This window comes from Phytophthora cinnamomi (genome assembly GCF_018691715.1).
Source record: "Phytophthora cinnamomi strain GKB4 chromosome Unknown Contig24, whole genome shotgun sequence".
In the NCBI taxonomy this organism is placed as follows: domain Eukaryota; phylum Oomycota; class Peronosporomycetes; order Peronosporales; family Peronosporaceae; genus Phytophthora; species Phytophthora cinnamomi.
Genome location: NW_027150957.1, coordinates 270330 through 282707, shown reverse-complemented (window position 1 = coordinate 282707; position 12378 = coordinate 270330). Strand labels below are relative to the sequence as shown.

General features: G+C 51.4%; 4 protein-coding genes across 4 annotated transcripts; 3 read left to right on the top strand and 1 right to left on the bottom strand.

The window, feature by feature from the left end:
* Positions 1-190: 190 nt before the first annotated feature.
* Positions 191-1319, top strand: IUM83_15240 (Dimeric dihydrodiol dehydrogenase; the record flags this gene model as incomplete). The annotated part of the gene is made up of 2 exons (XM_067940043.1): positions 191-338; positions 430-1319. The coding sequence occupies 2 exons, from the start codon at positions 191-193 to the stop codon at positions 1317-1319; spliced, it is 1038 nt and encodes a 345-aa protein (XP_067794461.1).
* Positions 1320-1671: 352 nt separating this feature from the next.
* On the top strand, positions 1672-2314 carry IUM83_15239 (putative trans-1,2-dihydrobenzene-1,2-diol dehydrogenase; the record flags this gene model as incomplete). The annotated part of the gene is made up of 3 exons (XM_067940042.1): positions 1672-1837; positions 1907-2074; positions 2139-2314. The coding sequence occupies 3 exons, from the start codon at positions 1672-1674 to the stop codon at positions 2312-2314; spliced, it is 510 nt and encodes a 169-aa protein (XP_067794545.1).
* A 916-nt stretch (positions 2315-3230) lies between these two features.
* Positions 3231-4836, top strand: IUM83_15238 (uncharacterized protein; the record flags this gene model as incomplete). Its single annotated transcript, XM_067940041.1, has 2 exons — positions 3231-4704; positions 4778-4836. 2 exons carry the CDS (start codon positions 3231-3233, stop codon positions 4834-4836), a joined length of 1533 nt encoding a protein of 510 aa, XP_067794568.1.
* Positions 4837-8595: 3759 nt separating this feature from the next.
* Positions 8596-10345, bottom strand: IUM83_15237 (arsenical-resistance protein; the record flags this gene model as incomplete). The annotated part of the gene is made up of 2 exons (XM_067940040.1): positions 8596-8630; positions 10084-10345. The coding sequence occupies 2 exons, from the start codon at positions 10343-10345 to the stop codon at positions 8596-8598; spliced, it is 297 nt and encodes a 98-aa protein (XP_067794546.1).
* Positions 10346-12378: the final 2033 nt, after the last annotated feature.

Genomic DNA, 12378 nt, shown 5'->3' with positions numbered 1-12378 from the left:
GTGGGTGCTGCCGTTTGACTCGGAACTTGGACCTGAAGCTCAACATTCTATCTGTCACGTCCGCAGTTACCTACAAATTTCCAGTAAATCGCTCTTTGTCCGTATTAACAAATAATCGAGCGATTGACGATTCTGAGTTGTCCAGTTCCAGTTTTTCAGCGTAGCGCACACGTCACATTACGACAGCAAAATGACTGCTCCTCTTCGCTGGGGCTTCCTGGGCTGCGGCCGCATCTCGTCGGACTTCGTGAGCGCCATGAAGTCCCTGGACAACGTCGCGTTCCAGGCCTGCGCCGCGCGCTCGCTCGCCAGCGCCCAAGCCTTCGCCAAGGAGCACGGTATCCGCTAAGCACACCCAAAAAAACTCAAACTATTTTAAGATGAGGACGCAAATGTACTCAAACTATTTCCGATCATTATTTGCCCTAGGCATCGCCAAGGCCTACGACACGTACGAAGCTCTGGTCGCGGACGCCGAGGTGGACGTCGTGTACATCGGGACGCTCCACCCGTGGCACTACGAGCACACGGTGCTGGCCCTGAACCACGGCAAGCATGTTCTGGTGGAAAAGCCCATGGCCATGAACGTGACCCAAGCCTCGGCCGCCATTGCTCTCGCCAGAGAGAAGAAGCTCTTCCTCATGGAAGGCATGTGGACCAGGTTCTTCCCGGCCATCCGCCACGTGCGCCAACTGCTGGCGGACAAGGAGATCGGAGACGTGCACCACGTGCACGCGGCCTTCGGCTGCCAGTTCGACGCCGACAACGCCCGCATGTGGCACAACGAGCTGGGCGGCGGCGGCCTCCTGGACATCGGTATCTACCCATTGGCCTTCACCACGATGGTGTTCGGAGCCAAGCCCGAGAAGGTCACGTCGGCCGGCAAGCTGAACGACGGCGGGGTGGACATCTACAACTCGGTCACTCTGGAGTTCAGCGACTCGCGCTTCGCCACCATCGAGTACACGATGCTCGCCACGATGGACGAGACCGTGACCATTATCGGCAGCAAGGGACGCATTCACCTCCCGGCACCGGCCCATACGGCGACGGAGGTGAGGGTGGTCAAGTACCTGGAGGACGGCTCGCAGAAGGAGGCCAAGTCGCTCTTCCCGTGGCCGACGCCGGCCCCCGGTGCCACCTTCAACTACGGCGGCTCGGAGGGCTTCCGCTACGAGGCGGAGGCCGTGACCAAGGCCATCCAGAGCAAGCAGCTCGAGATCGACGAGTACCCGCTGGACGAATCGCTCAAGATCATGACCATCATGGACAAGATTCGCAAGGATATGGGACTCGTCTACCCCGCAGACTCCAACTAGGTTCGGCTTTGTTGCTCTCAGTGCGTCGGCGGCGTTATTCTGTAGCGCTGCAAATGCGTGGCATGTTTGAAGCTTGGTTCGATCTCGCTAAGCTTTGTTGATCATCTAAGCAATTCGAATAACGAATGGACTTCATTGATCCGTGCGGTCGGCAGAATCGCGTTTGCTCGTAATCTTACCTAAGGTTTTGAAGCGAGAGCACCTAAAAGTTGAAGGCTTCAACCACGAATCAAAGACACCATTTCTTATGGCCACAAGGAGCACATGCTGTTAGAAGCGCCCCCGGGTTTGTGGGCATCAAACGCGTCTTGCGAACCGAGATCACTTTCGTTTTTGCGTTCTGGACAACAGTATGGGTGCTGATTCGCAGACGCCACTTCGTTGGGGGTTCTTCGGTTGTGGCAATATTGCCAACGACTTCGTCAATGCCATGAAAGGCATGGAGAGCGAGGCGATACTCCTGTCAGCTTGTGCGGGTCGGTCGATCGACACCGCTGAAAAGTTTGCTGCGACGCACGGTACGCTCAGTCCTAACGCAGCAATTCTTCTTCTTGTTTGTAGTAGTGTGTTTACTTGTCGTTTTGCAGGCATTGCTCGTGCGTACGGGTCCTACGAGGAGCTGCGCGCCGATCCGGAGGTGGATGTGGTATACCTCGCCACGATCCACATGGTCGAAAAACCCATGACGATGAATGCCAAGCAGATGGCCTCGGTGATTGAGCTGGCCAGGACCAAGAAGCTGTTCCTCATGGAAGGTAGAATACGCCACATGTTTGCTTCAGCGATGATAATTGCTCACTCACTTCGTTATTTCTTCAGGGATCTGGACTCGCTTCTTCCCCGCCATTAAGTTCGTGCGCCAACTTCTTGCGGAAGGACACATTGGTGACGCCCACCACGTGCACGGCGATATCGGCGTCGTCTTCGTGACTTCCGCAGTTCTTCGGGCGATGGAACGCTTCTTGGCATCGGAATTTACCCGCTGTCGTTCGTGACGATGGTCACCGGAACCAAACCGCTGAGAAGACAACGAAATTCTGGCCAGAACTTTCGCCCAGTGCTGCGACCCCATTCAAGTACCCAGGATCGGAAGTTCTCGTCTAAAGCGAATGCAGTCACCGAGGTCATTCGTGCTGGTCGGTTGCAATGCGAAGAGTACCCGCTCGAGGAATCGCTGGCCATCGCAAAGATCATGGACGAAATCCGACAGGCTGTCGGGGTTGTCTATGCAGCGGATAGCGGGCTTTAACTTCCGCTGGTCGAATTTCAGTGGTGCGTTGGGCCCCCATCGAACACAATACTAATGGGCGGTACAGCGATAACGAACGACCAGTCTGCTTTTGTTATCAAGTGACTCCGTTCCGTCCCAAGCCATTCGCCGGCTATGAATACGATTAGGGAATGGTCATAGCGGTTGCGTGTCCTCCTTTCATGCCTGGCCCACCGCCTTGGACAGCCCCTAGTCACCAACTTGAAACAGCTAGACTGATGAGTGAGCGAGTCGACGCAACTCGAAGCAGGGCTGCATTGCCGGCGCGACTGCCAGTTCCACCGTCCGTAACTCGCACTGACACCGGCTTAAGTTTGCCTACGAGAGCATCGCTCCCTCGAGTTTCGAGCATCGCCAGCAGCTCCGGAGCGCCGACGATAACAACGAGTCGTGATTCCTCCGACGTCGCTGCTCAAGTTGCTGGCAATGCGACGGAGAAGACCGACACCAAGAGCAAAAATGCCAGCTCGCACGTCACTGACGAGGATACCACAAGTTCATTCTGGAGTCGCTGCTTCGAGTGGCGAGGGCCTGCGCTGAAGTATCAGGGACGGTACTCGATCGACAAGCTGCTAGCCTTCGAGGATTATCAGCGTGTCGTGAGCCCACTACGCGTACTCGGAGTTCTCCTGCTGACGCCGATGCCCAGTCTCGCAGTTGTGGTGCTGCTCGCTGGTATCCCCCTCGAAAGCCCGTTGCTAAGTGTGGAGAAGAACGCGACGTACTTCGTGCAGTCATTTCTCGCCAACGCAGCGATGATTTTCAGTTTGCTGCTCTTCGTTCGGTGCTCGCTTGGACTGCCATCGAAACTTTACTCTCACTCGGAAGCAGCGCTCGTGTCGGTGCTTACGGCGACGTGCAACGAGCTCGTGATGCTAGGAGTTGCCAAGTTGTGGAGGTTCCCAGTGCCACTCGACCCATTCGTGCGATTCCCGACCCTGGTAGCGCTATTTGTGCTCTACCAGAAGCTCATCGTCGGCTCACGACTTCGCCATCACCGCCAACAATTGCTTCGACTTCTGCCACTGTTGTGTTTCGAGTGCTCTGTTCTCGTCATGTTCCACGTCCTGTCTGTTGTGTTCGTGAAATCCCCGAGCTCCGTGCAGGCGGGGCTGACAGCAGCATTCCCAGTACTATTCGCGCTGATAAAGCGGATGATCTGGTGCATATCCCATCCGCTGCAGGACATGAGTACGGACGTAACGCTCTGTGTCGTCGTGATTTTTGGCTCGCTGCTTCGGATGATCTGTCTGCAGAGTGTGCACTCACTGGAAGTGGCCGTTTTGTTGGTTTTTCTGGACGCTGTCCATGGACTAATCGAGACGTGGCTGTACCTGGGGCACAAATTCATCGTCGACGGACGCCAGACAACTCGAACTGCCGTGAAAATCGTTGAAGGCGCACTATTTCCTGGCGCTATGGTCTCAAATGACGTTCTGGGAATAGCAAAACTTCTCCCAAAGACGTTCGCCTTCCTCGGGGATGCACTGAAAGGCGTATCGGTTCCCGTCGAGAGGCCCGAGCGCCAACTGAAAACGCCTCGACCGGGTTCGAAGAAACTGACGAGGTCGAGTCTACAGAAGATGAACAGCGAATTTTGTAAAAGATTTAGTGGCAGTGTCGTAGCCATGGATGCGGAACCCTTTGCTCAACTGGGTCTCGCGACAGCTCCCATCTCGGAGGCGTACATCCTTCCTTTGGTCTGCATCGACGACGTGGATATTCCCCATCGAAAAAACGCCAAATTGTTATCGCAGGCGTTGCAGCTCCTGTTTGCTTCGGAGATGCTGATTTTTGCGGAATACTTTGAGCTAGCGGGTGCCATCGTGTACAGTTTGTATTCACTCGCACTCTACCACATGCCATACGCCAACTACAACTTCAGCTTCATCGGAGTCTCTGCAAGGCAATTTTGGTTTTCTTTCGGGAGCACAACGGTCTACGCCGTCTTCAAGCTGGTGTCGCTTTTGGCATTATTTGCGCTCGTCCGCACCAAATACGGCGTCTCGACGCTTTACCAACTCGCGTTCATTCTCGAGAAGTACTGGATGAGCGTACAAGGCAAACTGTTGGCTGCCCTGCTCTTCACGTTTATTCTCAACACGGTACACCACGGTACGTGCACTGGGGTATCACCCGGTGCTTCATTGACTACAGTAACTGAGCTAACTCGAATGGTGTATTACAGGTATGGACTCGACACTGAAGTTCGACTGGGAAAGCATTTTGAGTGGCTCATCCAGGTGACCAGCACCTGTTGCTCTGCCATCTCCACAGTAGCGATATCATTCGCATGTTTTCAGTCACGGCGCCGATAAGAATATTTGTTGTGCTCTATGCTCTCTAGACTTGTGATATACAAGTTTGCTGATGCTCGTATCTCTGGAAATCGATCTCGGCGCCTATAACATATCGATTGGCAATGAAACGGGGACTGGGGATCTCATTCCACATCTTGCTTTCTGAAACACGACATCGCCTTCGGAATACCCCAGTTGGACCAGAAATAACCCCAGCAGTATGGCCAGGTGGGGCGTCGTCGTGATACTATGGATGGCACTCTCCTACTCCGTTGCGGATGTTCAAAGCCCGAGGATGCTTCGAGCTGCAGTCGTGGTACACAAAACAAACTCGTCGTCCTCCGGAAGCTTCGACCAAATGCTCACGAGCCCGAGCTCGCTCGCCCGCGCAATTTCCAAGCTCAAGGACCACATTCGGTGCTTCAATAGCCTGTTCAGTGCGGAGAAATGCATCATCTTGACGACTAAGCCTTCGTCAGGGGGCAGCTAGGTTGTGAAGCCTCTTACCTAATTCCTGGCGCCCATGCCACAGGACTAAACTTTAAGTCGTCTGTTGTAGGTTTGAGCCCCTCGAGTTCGACTTGGTCGTCCACAAGCAACGTCTACGATCAATAAAAGTACCACCTAGAATGTGTAGACACGGATACCGGGGTTCTAGCGACTTCATCTCCTTGCAACCCTCTTCACCACTTTTCATTTTCCATCGAAAACCACAAACTTGTCAAGCCACGATATGCGCACTTTGGTCGGCACCGCTTTTGCCCTCGTCACAATCGGGTTCGTCTCCATCGACTTCGCTGCGGCCGGAACTCTTCGTGGTGCGACGGACGTCGGCTCGGAAACTCGTCAACTCAACGCGGTCGACGGGTCTGTTGAGGGAAGCAAGGCTGGTCTTGAGGAGGCAACCGACTACCACCACGGCCACCAGAAGAAGGTCTGCGGGCTCGGCACCTGCTGGTATGTCGACATCTTTGACAATAAGTCATGACGCTGGCCTGAAGACTTCATGAACGTGGTAGCAGCAGACTACCCAGTAGTTTGGTGGCAGTCTCGTGATGTAGAGAGTACCACTCAATTCGTCACAAGTCAAGGCAACATTGATTGCATTTGTGTTGATTAACTACATTAGATGAATAACATCGTTCTCCTAGCGTCCAAACCAGCACTACGGCCCCGCTTCGTAATTCCTGGGGTGGTCGGGCCGAAGCCGTGGCTGGAAGCATCTCTGACTTCCTCGGGGCGGACCTATCATAGTCTCGTACCAATTTATTTTTTGAGGTGCTCAAAGTTTTGATGGAAACTGCTCAAGGTGGACTCTACAATTGTAGATAATGATGATTCATTGAAACAGATTCTTATAAACAAAGCTGCACCTGTGGTTGTTCAAGCTAACGGATCTTTCTCGCCAAAGAAAAAATAATGGTTTCATGTTTCGGTGTTGCAAAATAGCATGCAAAGGCGACGCACGACGGGTTTTGAGCATCACATAATGAGTTGCTTCCCGCCAAGTTCCGGAGTTGAATGGCGAAGTCAAGGTCGAGGTGAGATGCATGCTCGACGGGAGACATGGAGACCCAGAAGTACTGCCTGCTTGCTGCACAAAACCCCCTGCATGCCATGCACGGCATTTGAATACTACGTAATAGTACTGTTTTGTAGTAAGAGGTACTATAGTACGTAAATGTGGGAAGGTCGAACTAAACAACAGCACGCGTTCTCGTTCCGCCAAATTAGTCCATCATGAGACTCCGTCGGGCATCACGCGCCCAGCGGAGCGGACCCACAGTTTTAGTCTGGCAGTGAATACAGTACCATGTTCCATAGTACTTCGTGCATCCTGTCAAAGTACCCCTTTGTTGATGGTATTGGAGTATGATCTGTAGCTGTACACTTGCTTCAATGTAACACTACTTCGGACAGTAGTGCGAAGTGACCATCTTGGACTCCTACCGCCAGTCGAGCGACTTTCGGGAAACCAGCAACAGTTCTTCATATAATAAAGGCGCAAGCTGAGAATTTGATTAAGCTCGTTTAACTTCCTTGATAATGGTGGACGGTCCAGTATTTCGAGTAAGCGCTAATCAGCAGCCCCTGCGCCTCACTATTCAGGTTTGATGCCTGTACCATCGTCATAAACTTGTCTAAATGCATGCCATCCTCGAAGGCCGGGAAAACAGCTTTTAAATGGGACTGGTTTTTTTGAAACAGAGCTGCTAGCACGCCAGCATCCCTAATTTCAGAGATGATCCGGCCCTTGTCATCATTACTCGCCAGAGCAAGCCTCGCCATAATCGTCTTAGCTGCCAACCAGTCCCCGACGCCTCTCTCTTCTATTTCTTGTTCGTTTTCTTCTTGTTCGACGTCGACAGCCTTGTGCTTTCTTAGGAATCGGTGGTCGTTTCTGGTGCTCTCAGCGCTGGCGAGAGCCGAGTTTGGCTTGGGAAGCGTGGCGTCACTAGTAGCCGAGGTAGCATCCAGGGCGAAAATCAGAGCGATAGCCGCCGCGAGTAGAACATCACTTAGACGCATAAGTTGAATGCTTGTGTCTTGGCTGAATGGAAGCAAATTGCGAAGTGAAAAGGAGCTGCGACTCGCAATTTGCGAGTCTTGGCACTTGAATTTCAAACCACGATGTGACGTACAGGGAAGGATACAGGAGCGTACATGTAGGGGTGTGTGAAGTTGAATTTGTGATTTGTTACCTCTTTCAAGTTCTACATGTATGGTGCACCACGTGAAAACTCAATTCCTATTTTAAATATCGAATTCATTTGGGCGCGATCTACTAACAGTTCGTAGACGTGGACTCAAGTTCTGGGTTGATGTTTTTCTGATCTTCCATTTAAGCCCCATCGCTGGCGAAGAAGCGTTGAACAGACACTTCTCCAGTCTGGAAAACTGCTTCAGCAGTTATTTGTAGGGAAAAACGTCAAACTTGATTGGCTGTTTTTCAAACGCGTAGAATCTGCATTATCGTTTTGCGATATATGCCGCGACTAAGCCCCTTTTCCGCTTTCTAGTAATTCTAGTTTCAACCCCGACAATTTTGACGACGTAGCGAATTTACCCCCCCCCCCCGAAAACGGATTATTTAAGCCGCCTGCTACCTACCGCAATTGGTGGAAAATGCATACGAAAAAAAAAAGCGTTATACAGCGTACTAAGAGCTTCATATGGAGCCCAACTGCAACTCTGTTGGAGCAGTGGAACGGAGGTTATCGCCAGATTAGAGAACTGTTAATTCTTTTCCGGACCAAAGAGGTTCTTATATGCTTAGTAGTTAGGTTTGAGTCATTTCGTTTTGTGCAGACTCAAGCAAAGCTACAGTATGTACTACTATATACGAATGACCCTCCGATTTGAAGATTGCAAGAAGGATGAGATTGATCGGCTACTCGAGCGGCTGTTTTTCACTGTTCGTGGGATGCATCTGTTCGGACAAATTCGACGCGATTTGAGACCCTTATTTTGCATTATCTATTACTTTAATAACTCGAGTTTTTTAGCTCTTTAGTTATTGTTGAGCCCTCTTCGTGTAACTCTTACTTTTATAAGCTCCTTTATAATTTAGAAAAGGGATACATAGTCGTTGTCGCTCCCTTTTTCTCTTTTTAAAGTAACGTGTACTGTACAGTAGAAACGTGCATAAGTGTGTATCAAATCGGGCTGACGGGTCGGATTTGCATCGACTGATGCATACACATCACTACAGTAGCAGATCTACCACATCAATCTCGTCATCTTGCGAATCGGACAACGGCGGTGTTAGTTTCAGTGGTACACAGTTGGCGTTACTGATCTACACTACAGTAAGTACTCATGCGATCGGAATGCTCTGCGGTTTGGGGAATCAAATGCGCACATGATGCATATACGATATTTCATGGTATTTTGAAGCTCCTTAGAATGGCAAATTATATACTTCTGGAACGTATACTAGTATATATCAGGCGTCCCTTATTCACGCAGAATACTGCATTTACAAGCCAATCGACGGGATTACGGCATGGGATGGCCGCCATCCGATTTGCTACCCGCCATGATGACGGGTAGCAAATCGACAATCGCGCTGTTTTCCTTCTTGCGCGGGCTTGATTACTCTACTGTGGTATTGATCAGTTACATGTATTCAGTTACATGTATTACGCCTCAACTCCGCCTCACCATCGCTGCTCCTAATTCGGCCACGGGAGAAAGGTGTACACTGTAGATCCGCACAGACAGAACAGGCAAATTCACAGAACCTAATAGGGAAATACCGATACTGTATACCACCCACCACCCACTATTGAAAGTGTGCTGGGGGTTGCACCCCACTAACTCCGAGTTGCGGCAACGGGTCCGTTCGCTGGAATGCTCGTCGCTGGGCCCGCCTCCGCAAATACCGCGTGGCCTTGCTTCGCGCGCACCCCGGGCGAGTTTGCTGCGGCTACGCTCCTCCCATCCGTATAGATGTACATGTACCAGTACGTACTGTATAAAAACACTACTTGTCGCATATTTTTACAATCTATGTTTTCCACCGATTTGTCTGTTCTCTGGATTTTAATCTAGAGTTGTTGGGGCGATCCCAAAACCCTTCCCAATTTTGAAATGATAACACCACAACAGATTTATATCTGCATTACACCGTTGCAATCATTTCACACCAAAATTGAATGTTGCTTCTAACTCAATACACATCCAACACAATGATGATCACGAAACACACTCACACGAGCAACAACCAGAAATACCTAGTTAGTTTGGGTGCCATGATAGCACGCGGAGCTAACGGGGGCGCATGGTTTCTCTCCCATCCAACGGGAACTAGCTCATTTTCACCTTTGCGGCAAAAAGCACACAGGACATGGCCTACTATCACCGCTGTGGCTGATGCTTCAACGCATTCGAGAGCTTCGCGCGCAGGAGGTCCAAACAGTTGACTGTATCGAATAGACTCTGGCCGGAACCAAAACGCCAGGTACACGAGCGCTAGCATCGTGGGGATCTCGATGAACGCGCCCACAACACTCATCTGCGCTGGATCCGACTTGGGTCCGAATGACGCAAAGGCCACCGCCAGCGCCAGTTCGAAGTTGTTGCTGGCAGCCGTGAACGACAGCGTCACGGCTTGCTCGTACGTGACCCCGAGCCACCAGCCCATCAGGAAGGAGACCACGAACATGAACATGAAGTAGATGAGCAGCGGCACGGCGGCGTGGATAACCCAGGTGGGACGAGATGCGCGTGCTCTGCGAGGCGAACAGCACGATGATCGTAAAGAGCAGCGCCTTGAGCGTGAGCACGCCGATGCGCAGCGTGAAGTTGTCGAAGTACCAGGTGGCACCCTTGGCCTTGGTGACCGCGTACCATGTGAGCAGCGTCGTCACGAACGACGCGCTCACGTAGATGCCGCCGTTCTTGGCGACCTCGCACATGGCGACGTGGATCTCGGCGCTCGAATCGATGCCCAGGTGGCTCGGGAGCAGAGGTCCGCCAATACAGTATGATATTGAATTGGATCCACCGTCTGCCACTAGTAAAAACTGCAATTTCAAGCTAAACAATAATAAAAATTGCCACAATTTATATTGTATTGGTACAGAAATGATACAACTTCTATCACTTTACAGAGGGATGCTGCAGTTGAGATCGCAATTTTCACAATCTATTGGTGCTAGCTGGGAGTTGAACGTCGTCATCACCAGGTTCAGGGAATCCCAGGCGGCGCAAAACTGTCCTGATCTCGTCACTATCAAGATTAAAAACTCGGTTGATCGAGGTGCTGGTAGTGTTGCCAAACGAGCAGCTCAAACGGGGGGGGGGCTGATCGCACGCACACGTGAAAATAGATATCGTTCCGGAGACGCATGGCTCTGTGGATGCGCCATAAAGCGAGAAGGATCTCACGAAGATGGCGCCATTCGTCATGGACATCGCGGTCGGACGGGAACATCAGCAGCTTCCACCCAAGGGAGCATCGGAAATCTGGAGCCTATGGTTCTGCCACAACACCTACACTCGACGAAGCAATGCGTAGTAGCCTCTATAGCCCGGCAGCCAGGGCGCACACAGTGTTACGCCAGCGGTGATACTGCACTCAAGTGACCCTGGCCTATAGACTGGAGGTTTATTGGCTAGACTTTCGGGGCACTTTTACAAATTTATTGCCAATAATTGGGTCAATGTTATATTGTACATGTATTGAGGTCGGTGTAGTCCAGTAATAAAAAATTATATTGAAAAAAAACTGATTATTTATTGTATTGCGACCTCTGCTCGGGAGGTCGTTGATGAAGAGGGCAATTAGAGTCCAATGGTGAGTACAGAGTTCATGACCACAATAGCGGCGCAGTACTCAGCGTCTCCGCCCACGTGGCTGTTCCAGACCACGACCATGGCAATGCAGCGGAGTACCCGTCCTTGGCACCAATAACTTCCGGAAAAACACCAAAATTCTCGTGCGAAACACCAATAGATCTGTAAAAATACCAACAATTTGGGTCCGTTTCACCAACCAACGAATCCAGTGAAAACACCAACTCCTTCCTGTTTCGAATTTAGTAAGTGCAATCTGAAAATGCATGCCATCGCTATATCAGCGGGCGCCATGTTTCCTGTTTAACGCCGGAGCCTATTCGATTGAGCGAAGGATTCCTTTGCTCGCTGAGTTTGGCGCCGCTGTCGTGAGCTACGGCGCACCGGCGGGAGGAATGACCGTGGGGACGGCTCGATAATTTCAACGGCACGTTGTTTCGTCAAAACTGCGAGGAGATGGCCAGATTCGTCTCTATCTTCGCCCATGCGTCTTGCAGCAGTACAATCTAAGGTGGGCACTTGCGAATCACCATCTTCGCTAACACCATTGCTCTCACGATTGCTTGCATTTATAGCGTCAATGTCTTCGACCAGAGTTCCACTGCTAATACTGCGGAAGGGAGACATCGCTGCAGGAGTGCTGGTGCTTGCCTGCTCAGTGACGTTTGAAGATGACGATAGTTCTTCGTTATCGGAGTTGCCACTGAGGCTCGCTGCACCTTCTTCGGTTTCCGGATCAGCAACACCTTCAGTACGAGAGCCTTGAGTTTCGACTGAGCTGTCTTGCATGCTGTATTCACTTCGTCTACGCGAGCTGCTTCACCTAGCCCGACGTCGCGGGCGCGTAATGTTCGGCACGAACGGACGCCGCATTGGAGCTGCTCCTGGAATACGAACTCCTGCCTCGAACCCTGCCGCAAGTGCGTGCAAACACATACCGTGTTTGTAGTTGTACAGGCAGCTGCAAGTGAAAGTGATAACATCTACAAGCCAACCTCCGTAGGGCATTCCTTCTCTCTGAACACGAATTGTGTTCATCGAAATCAAGCGCTTGAGTTTGTCCTTGGTATCTTGCTCACAGGGCGGGAACGCGCTATGGTTCACTCGATACAGAATCGTACGGAGATCGCCCACCAGCGGCAAGCGCTCAGGCACTAGATACGGATGTGGCTTAAGTAGCGCATACACT